This window comes from Eschrichtius robustus, chromosome 2 (genome assembly GCF_028021215.1).
Source record: "Eschrichtius robustus isolate mEscRob2 chromosome 2, mEscRob2.pri, whole genome shotgun sequence".
Classification (NCBI taxonomy): Eukaryota; Metazoa; Chordata; class Mammalia; order Artiodactyla; family Eschrichtiidae; genus Eschrichtius; species Eschrichtius robustus.
This window is the reverse complement of record NC_090825.1, coordinates 130,673,573-130,683,323: the sequence shown is the minus strand read 5'-3', so window position 1 is coordinate 130,683,323 and position 9,751 is coordinate 130,673,573. Positions and strand designations below refer to the sequence as shown.

The 9,751-nt window shown below is 52.0% G+C and overlaps 1 protein-coding gene across 1 annotated transcript; it reads left to right on the top strand.

Annotated features, from left to right (window-relative positions):
- The first annotated feature begins 1,389 nt into the window (after positions 1 to 1,389).
- On the top strand, positions 1,390 to 3,635 carry HAND1 (heart and neural crest derivatives expressed 1). Its single transcript, XM_068534562.1, has 2 exons — positions 1,390 to 1,941; positions 3,531 to 3,635. Exons 1-2 carry the CDS (start codon positions 1,390 to 1,392, stop codon positions 3,633 to 3,635), a joined length of 657 nt encoding a protein of 218 aa, XP_068390663.1.
- The last annotated feature ends 6,116 nt before the right edge of the window (positions 3,636 to 9,751 follow it).

The following is a 9,751-nucleotide window of genomic DNA, read 5'->3' as shown; positions in this document are numbered from 1 at the left end:
CTGGGATTCCCAGGTCCCAACGCCAGCCCAGAGAAAGGCCTCCACGGACAGAATCCGACAAGCATAACAGCCCTAGCCGGGAGTGGAAATAGCGGAGGTCTGCGCGGCCAGGACCGCGTCTCTATGCCGGTGGGTGTGAGATGCCAGGCGATAAGTTTCTCCGGCTGCGTGAGCCTCTCGGAGAGTGTGGAGGTTGTGGTCTCCTCGGTGTGTGTTTACCGCCAAACGCTGATTTCTCGCAGTGTGAGCTTTGGCGCCGAGAATCGAACATTCTCAAGCTGTGATAACCTGCATGGGGTGGCCCAGCGTAGCCAAGCTCCGGGCTCTCCGTTCAAGTCCCGCGGGAAGGAGGCTGCCCCTGCATCAGCCTGGCCGGCCTTTGGACTGGATCAGGCGCCCAGGAGGCGAGAAGAGTGGACCTCAAGCTCTGGAGCCCGGAACAAACTAGCAAATGCCTGTGGGCTTGGAGCCCTCCTCCCCCCTACTCGCCATCCCTCTCCTCCCACCTCCTGTCCCCGGCTTCTTCCCCAGTGGGTGGCCGCCTGCGCGGTAGAGGACAAGACTTGGCCAGAGTTGGCGGGTGCTCTACCGGGTGCAGGACCTGCTGCAGTCCCGCAGAATGGGCCGGTGACTAGGGACTGGGGGTGCTTAGGGAACAACATTAGGGGCCTATCTTGCCTCCAGCAGCGCGCTCTCCTCTTCTGGCTCTGAGACCAAGTAGAGCAGATGCCGCTCAGGACTGGGAACCTCTGGAATTTCCATTTTGGATTCTGGAAGGTCTAGAAACAAGAACCTTTCTCTTTTTTTGCGCCTCAGTTTCCTTATCTGTAAAATCTAGGTGAAGGCCTTTTCGCTCCATGATTCTAGATTCCTTTTCTTGGGCCCACGGGGAGGGGGTGACAGACGCCGTCCTGGGCGTTGACAGGCCTGTGTCTCAAGTACTAACCCCCGTCTCCCCCGCAAGTCGGGAACTGGGGGGGGGAGGGGCGGAGGCGGGGCCGCCTCCCTGTCCCCGCAGGCGGCCTGAGTCGAGTAGCGCTAGCTGAGCTTAAAACCAGGGACGGCCATCCCCCTTTCCTCCTCCCCGCCCCCCTGCCATTGGCTCCAGGGAGAGGTTGACATCAAAGCCCCAGCCTTATATAAGCCAGACCCTGAAGGGGAGGCCGCAGAAGGGTTAAACACGTCTCTCGGCATCGTCGTCCTCGCCTGCAACAGAAACCGGCCAGAAGACGGGCTTCGGGTGTTCATCTTCAGCCTTGCCCCAGAATCTCTCAAAGCCGGTGCCCACCAGAGCGCCGCCCCAGAGCCCACGGGTGGCTCCGGCAGTCTCTGGGGGCGCATGGGGCGGCGCTAATCGGGCTGGCGGCGCAGGCCAGGGGCCGCACCAACATGAACCTCGTGGGCAGCTACGCACACCATCACCACCATCACCATCATCACCACCCTCACCCCGCGCACCCCATGCTCCACGAGCCCTTCCTCTTCGGCGCTGCCTCGCGCTGTCACCAGGAGCGGCCCTACTTCCAGAGCTGGCTGCTGAGCCCCGCTGACGCTGCCCCGGACTTCCCCGCAGGCGGGCCACCGCCCGCAGCCGCTGCAGCCGCTGCCTCCTATGGTCCAGACGCCAGGGCCGGCCAGAGCCCCGGGCGGCTGGAGGCGCTCGGCGGCCGCCTGGGCCGGCGGAAAGGCTCAGGACCCAAGAAGGAGCGGAGACGCACAGAGAGCATTAACAGCGCGTTCGCGGAGCTGCGCGAGTGCATCCCCAATGTGCCGGCTGACACCAAGCTCTCCAAGATCAAGACTCTGCGCCTGGCCACCAGCTACATCGCCTACCTGATGGACGTGCTGGCCAAGGACGCACAGGCCGGCGACCCCGAGGCCTTCAAGGCCGAACTCAAGAAGGCGGATGGCGGCCGTGAGAGCAAGCGGAAAAGAGAGCTGGTAAGTCTGGGTCCCATACGCTCTAGCCAAGGGCGCGGGTGCGGTGAGCATCCGTAGGCCGAGTACGCAGGGGAAGGAGTCTGCGTTGCCGTTCGTGCGATTTTGAGAGGCTACGGGGAGTTCTGAGATGGTTGAAATGTGGGATTGTGTGCATGGAGGGAGGCAGATTCATATTTGAATTCATCTGTAACGTGGATAGTGTTTGTAAGGCTGTGAATGAAGACAGAATCTTACACTTTTCGGACAGGCTCGTAGGGTCCCTTCTAAGAATCCATTGGAAGCTTCAGACCCCGAGAAAATGCACACACCATATATTTCACTTCCAGTTTCAAGGGATCCTGATTCATCCCTGGGATCTCCTGGAAGCCAGGTTAAGAATGCTGTAGGAGTTCGTTACTTTAATTTGCCTGAATGTGAATTTTTGCATATGGGCTCCGCTGCTGTTTTCAAAGGGCCTTTGCCAGAGAGGTTGGTCTACTTTCATCATTGTACAGATAGGGAAACTGAGGCCCATAATGGGACAGGATGTGAAGGCCACCTACCCAAGGAGTTGTTTACTTGGGTAAAACAAGTCAGTTTATTCCCTGTCTGGAGGATGTTTCTCTGCTCCACTCTCCATGGCTGGTTCCTAGGGCCACCTTGATGGTCTTGTGTATAAACGCCGACAAGCAAGTCACTCACTTCTTTTGGCTTTGGAGATCGCAATCCCTACTCGGCTTTTTTCAATCCTCTCCAACGAGGCGACACTTCTGGAGCTCAGTTTCGCTGGCGCAGGGCTCTGGGACCTCTGAAGGCAGTGATTTCCAGGCTGGAGAACTGAACTAGTTTCTCTAGATTGGTGCGCTCAGGAACACCGCGCGTTGGAGACTAGAGAGCCCTCTGGGTTTTATCTGACCTGCAGGGGCTGTGGTAAACTGGGGAAGTCACCTGAGGAGACTGGGAAAGACCGTGGTCATCGAGTCTCTAAACCGCCGCCCTGGGCTGGAGGACATGCAGGCCCCGGGCGACGCCCTCGTTGGAAGCAGTTATTGGGCGTCTCCCCACTCCCTGCGCTTTGCCGCCTCCTTCAAGTAGCGGGGAAGGGGGATGCTAAGCCAGGCCGACTCCCCGGCTCATTCGCGTAGCCTTCTGAGTGCCCAGAGCCGGCTGCAGAGACCCAACCCTGTATCCATGCCCAGGCGCTATAAACTAGGTTGGAAAGTGGGATGTGTGCGGGGAGCAGGTCCGCGAGCAAGGAAACTGTTGATTCCCACCCCTCCCATTCCAACCCCTGCAGTCTCCCTTCGGTGCCATAAAGCCAAACCTAAGAGCATCAGTTTCACCAGCCGCAGAAAATTCTCACTACCAAACCCCCAGAAGCTGCCCATCCCATCCAGCCCCCCTCCCCCGGAACTCGGTGCATAAAGGCAAATTTATGAGCCTGTTTGCCTATTTCGCAAACAGAAATTCGTCACTTATTTAAAGGCTCCCAGTTACTGCTCCCAACACCTTTTACCCCACCCCCACTTTTACCCTACGCCTGGGCGAGCGGAGCAGAAACATTTAAACCTGTCTCTCTCGCCTCTTTTCTTGTGTGTGTCCTCTGGCAGCAGCAGCACGAAGGCTTTCCTCCTGCCCTGGGCCCAGGCGAGAAGAGGATTAAAGGGCGCACAGGTTGGCCGCAGCAAGTTTGGGCGCTGGAGTTAAACCAGTGAGCCGAGGCCTGCGCCGAGGACCCCGCCACGGCTGCTCGACCCCGGAGCCCCGGGAGCAGAGGAAGGCGGAGGCGAGTGCCAGGCTCTGGGTGCCAGGGGCTTATGGGGAGCATTCCGCCTAGCCTCTGCTGGGCTCTGGCAGGTCGCTGGCTGCAACTACACATTTGGATCGCACGTGCAATGTCATTTGAAATTGTTTTTAATACGTGAAGAGAAAGAGAAATATATATATAAAACCCCCACCCCTGCAACCGAGAGGGAGGCTCGTGGCTGCACGATTCGAAACGGAAGGACTGAGGGACCCAAGCGCGCTAAGACGTACCCTTCCAACCCTTCTGGGGCGAATTTAGAACCCCTAACGCCTTCCTCACTACACTGTCTGCCTGTCTTTCTCGCCCCCCTGTCGGCTTCGCGTCAAAACCCTCCGCGAGCTCTCCTCCCTAATTAAAATGCAATAAGAGGAATCAATAGTTTTCTGCCAGGGAAAGAGAACCAAACCAGGAAGATGGAGGGCTGCCTTTGTTGTTGGCCTCCCTCAAACAGTGGTGTTTTTTATTTTATTTTATTTTTGTCGCTGCACTTCCTACTTAGTTACAAGGGAAATGGCTTTCTTTACCTCTCTTTCCTTCCTTCTTGCGTTCTTTTCTTTTTTCTTCTTGCTTTTCTTCCTTTCTCTTTCTTTCCTTTTCTTCCTTTTCGTTCTTCCTTCCTTTGTAAATAAAAACTTTTCCCTTTGTTGAAAAGTTTTTATGTATTAAACTACCTACCATGCCTGCTGCGCTCAGGTGTTTGTTTATCCCCCGTCCTCACCCTTTTTCTACCTCAAATCTATATGACCACTCACTACCCCCTCCCTTTGCAAAGCAGTATCTGTGCTCTTGACTAATAAAACATTTTCTGAAATCAGCAGAAGCCTGTGTGGTATCTTGGTGGGTATCCCCACCCCACTCCATCGTTTCTGCTAGTTGGAGCACCTCCTGTTCTACTTCTCTTTTGATAAATGCCAAGCCAAACTGCAAATCAAATCAAGGGAAGGGGGCAGATAAAGGATTTACTCCTGGAACAAAGAGTAGAGTTCTCCTTAGAAGATAATGGGGGGGGGGGCGGGGACAGGATAGCTTTAATGAACCCACAGAACAGAAAACTGGAAACGAATTAGATCCAGAGGGGATGAGCTAGGACTTTTGTGGGTCAGCATTTGGGCCTGTCTGTGGGTTAGCAGGCACATCGTTGTCTGCAGGCCGCGGTTTGGAGTTATTGGGAAGGGGGTCTGTCACACAAACGAAGGAAAACGCGGGGGCAGGGTAGCTCGGAACAGGGGAATGCCCTCGGGAATACTTTGGCGTATGTGAAATTCTGAACCTGCAGTTGTACGTGTCATGGTGCAGGAACTCACACGGAGCCCCGTGGCTGAGCGGGGGCCAACGAGGGGCTGCGGAGCACAGTCCCAGCACGCGGTAAGGACTCGGCAAGGCGCAGCAGCTATGATTTTATACATGAGTGAAAGAAGCTTGTGAGTGCTCATGGTCAAAGTGAGACGTTTAGGTTTCTCTCTAGCAACAAACCACTCAAGTATTTGTGAGAGTATATGGATTTGTGCAAACGGATGGGGGGGGCGGTATGTGCAGGCTAATTCGGGCACTTAAGAAATGTGCGGAGAGCAGTTTCCGAGCCTCCACGTGCGCACCCATGGCTAGGTGTAGGGGTGAATAAAAGCGGGTGCATTTGTCAAGGCGCGGGTGCGTGCTGGGCTGAACTGTGGTGGGCAAATGCAGGCGTTTCTGTGTCCCTGAATAACAGCGTACGGACAACCAGTGTGGTTTGTGCGCAACCGTGTGCGAGGCTCTATGCTAAGCGCTTTTATGTCTCCTAACAGCTAGCACGATCGTCCGAGGGAGCTCATGGACCGCGGTGCCGGCACGGCCCCCGGAGCGCGCTGCGAGCGAGGCGTTAGGACGCGCACGGGTCTCTCGGCGCTTTCTCGCTCCACATCCGGAGCTGGAGGCCCGGGCTTGGGGCCCAGAAAGGAGACCCTGGGCAGCTCCGGGGCCAGGCGTGCCCCAGGCGCCTCGCCTCGGCATCGGGGTGAATATGGGGCCCCATTAGTTTGGGCTGTAAACACCGTGGCAGTCCTGAGCGGCCACGCGGGCCCTTCCGGACGCGAAGGAGTTAATAAAAGGTGTTTTATCGGCGCGAGGAAACGGCGGCGGAGGTATGAGCTTCTCTCTACTCTGACCCCCTACTTTTTTCTTTATTCCCTCTCGCCACCCGCCGCCAGATCAAACAGGCCCGCGATTTAACTAGGGCAACACCTCGCGGTAATGAGCAGTCCCAGCACACCCCTCACCCGGCCTCAGTACCCGGCCCGAGGCCCCAAGGCCTCTCCGGGAGGAGCAGAAAAGAAAAATCGAGTTTTCCTTTTTTCATTTTCTTTCCAAGAGCTGGGAAGCTCCTTAGAAATCCGGAGAAACAGACTCAGGGAGCAAGCCGACTGAGGTGCCCCAGAACGGAGGGGACCTTTCCTGGATTTGAACCCAGGACTCCAGTTTAGTTTACAGACCATTCTCTGGCTAAACACAGAGCACGCTGCCCGCGACTATTTTTAGCACCATGAAGTATCCCAGGCACGGGAAGAATGCGCACCCGGGTCTTGCTTTCTTGTAGCCCCGGCCAGTGAAAGGAGAGAGGGGTACCGAGGGGTACCGCCCGCGGCAGCCAGAGCCAAGTTTGGCATATAAGCAGGCCTCCTCTGAAAACCCCATCCGGCCGGGTGCAAACCCTCTTGGAGAAGACAGCGGAGGAATCTAACATTCGGTCCCAGCCATGTCTGGTCCTGATCTCAGACCTAGCACCCAGAAGCTGAGACAGGGGGCCAATGCCCTTTGAGGGGGTCACCGGGATATCTTCCCAGTTTTCCAAAGACTTACTCCACCAACTAGAACGCCCGTGCCACATTTCCAGCCCTCACTCCCAGACTGCAAAAGCTGAGCCCCCAGCGCAGAACAGAGTTGCTCCCGGTTTCACAAACCAGTTTTCACCAAGGGCTCCAGATTCGGGGTCCAGATCTTCTCCCTGCACCGGGCTCTAACTCCTTTCATCCATCATTAGCTCTCCCTCCATGGAATAGCTTTAGAGCCTGCCTTTTACTTTCTTATTCTCTCCCAGGTTTCAACGCGGTTTGTCCGAAACCCACCTCCACCTGGCTGTGGTAGATGGTATCATTATTCATTTGAATTAAGGACATAACATTTTTTTTTAATCTGGGGGGTGGGGGAATGGAATGATCACTAACTTCAAAGCAAATTCCGGGAATTTGTCGTAAGGAAATACTAACTGATGTTACGAAGCTTTAACTAAAGGACTCGTCTACTAAAGAGTAAAAAGTATAAAAGGACCTCCAAAGTGTTATAATTACAGAACTGGTTAAATAAATCCATCAGTGGGTTACTACTCAGCCCCTAGAAAAAATGTGGTAATTGATATGGAGAGTGTTCCTGATACAAGTGAGGGAAAACAAAACTCTCTCAGCTTACTAAAGCAGGCAGTGACCTGCTTCATGTAAAAATAAATACATAAATATCATTCATGGAGAAAAAGTGGAAGAATATACATCAAAACATTTACACCTCTACCTCTGAGTTGTGGGAATAAGGATAATTTTGACTTTTCCTCCTACTTAGCCATATATATATATATATATATATATATATACTACAATCAATAAGTATTACTTTTGCAATAAAAACTTAAGCTGAAATTTCCTTCTAATTTCTCCTGTGGCCAGTGTAGTTTCAGTACACTGTTTATTCAACATGCATTAATTGAGTGCCCACCTTGTGCTCGGCACTGTGGGTATAACTAATGAATAAGAAATAATCCTAATAATTACTATCAATTAACATACAATAGTAAATATTTGTCTTGAAGGGTTTATTATTCCTTCCACACAGTAAATGTAGTCTTTTTCTCACATTTAAAACCTATAATACATGAAATAATAACAACAGTTATATTTTATTAAGGAAATTATTTAAGCCCTTAGCATGTATTATTTCATTCAAGCCTCACAAGGATTGTACGAGGTTAAACTCAGGCAGCTGAGGCTCAGAGAGGTGAAGAACTTTGTTCAAGGTCATACATAGGAGGTAAAAGGCAGGCTGGGCTTGGATGAAAGGGCAGTTCTGGCTGCCTCCAGAGACTTGGCTTTTCCCCACATCTTGGAGCACCTCCAAGTTGTGTGTGTGTGTGTGTGTTTACAAATACAGCCTCTCTTAGTCTGATCTTCTTTGGTCCCTAAAGTAAGTAGAGAAAGAAAGAAGGGGGTTTGTGAAGGGATCTGGGATTCTAACTCCAGCGTTCCCCTGGAACCCTCTTCCTCTGTCCTTGATCGGAGTGGATCCCATCTATAAAATGAGGAAGGGGTGGGCTCCTTGACCTCTAGGTTCTTTCCTAACTGTAAAACTGATTCTAGGAATATACTTTCTGCTGGTGAAAAACTCAGCACTTTATTCTTTGCACCAGCCTGTGATGTTTGTATAGTGCATTCACCTTTCCTTGGTACTTTCACTTCTTTGAGCACATTTTTCTCCTTATAAACTAGAAGGGAGAAGGGCAGGAATTATGCTCCCCATGGATGGAAGGAGAAGACCCAGAGAGGGAAATGACCAGCTCAGGGTCACACAGCAGTCAAAGACTGAGTTGTCATTAGCTGGCAGTCAGCAGACTCCAGGCCCAGGGCTCTACTGGAAATGGCTCTGGATCCTTCTCTTCAGGCATCCAGCAGTGAAGCTTGTGGTCTTACTAAATCTTCATAAAAGAAACAAAACTAAGAAATCAGCCAGTCTCATTTTTAAATGAAAAGTGACTGCTAAGAAAAAATATGCAGGCTCTAAAGTATCTGAAACCAGCCTCCTGATTTAAATCTAATTTGTTTGAAAAAAAATTTTTTTCAGCCAAGAGAGTTTTTACAGCTGAGCTCTCCCAAACCCATAAAAAACAAGATTTATATGGGACTTCCCTGGTGGCGCAGTGGCTGGGAATCCGCCTGGCAATGCAAGGGACATGGGTTCAATTCCTGGTCTGGGAAGATCCCACATGCTGCGGAGCAACTAAGCCCATGCGCCACAACTACTGAGCCTGTGCTCTAGAGCCCGTGAGCCACAACTACTGAGCCTGCGTGCCACAACTACTGAGCCCACGCACCTAGAGCCCGTGCTCCGCAACAAGAGAAGCCACTGCAATGAGAAGTCCACGCACCGCAACAAAGAGTAGCCCCCGCTCGCCTCAACTAGAGAAAGCCCGTGCACAGCAATGAAGACCCAACGCGGACATAAATAAATAAATTTATATTTGAAAAAAAAAGGTTTATATGGGAAAATGTGACTCTTAATAATACACAGCGTCTAATGTAAGCAGACATAGACACTATATAAAAGCTCCTACAAATGTTATTAAAACAAACAGAAATGCACATTTATCCCCACAGAATGGACAACGGAAGGCATCGAACTTTTGAGGAGTTCCAGAAGTCTACGTTCCCTGAATTGTTCAAAGCGTCCCATCACACTGGGACCTCAAAAATCCTTACCTATCATCCAAACATTTCCCTCATTTTACAGAAGGGGAAACTGCAGCCCACCGAGGGGAGGGACTTGCCCAAGGTCACACGGGGAGTTGTACTCTTCTTTCCCTCTTGTCTACTTAACCCCTCTCCTTGCAGTGCAGGGCATGGAACCTGACAGTGGCCAGGAGACCCTGCACAAGTTACTGAACAATTCTGAGCCTCAGTTTCCTCATTTACAAAATGGCTGAGATCATTGCCCCAACTTCCTGGGGCCTGTGAGGGTCGAATGAGATAAGGCATGCAGAGCACTTAACATGGTGTCCAAGGCAGAGCTATTTTTATTATTTTATTTAATCCTTGCAATAGCCTTGTGAGGCACTGAGGATTTTTTTTGGTTTGCTTGTTTGTTTGTTTTGGAAAGATCAGCACAGAGGTTGCAGTGACCTGCCCAAAGGCACATAGCCAGTGAGTGGATCCCTGGTTCAAAGCTCTTATATCCCACATCATTAAGACAAACCCAGGGGCAGGCAGGCTGAGGCAGCTGAGTTTCTGA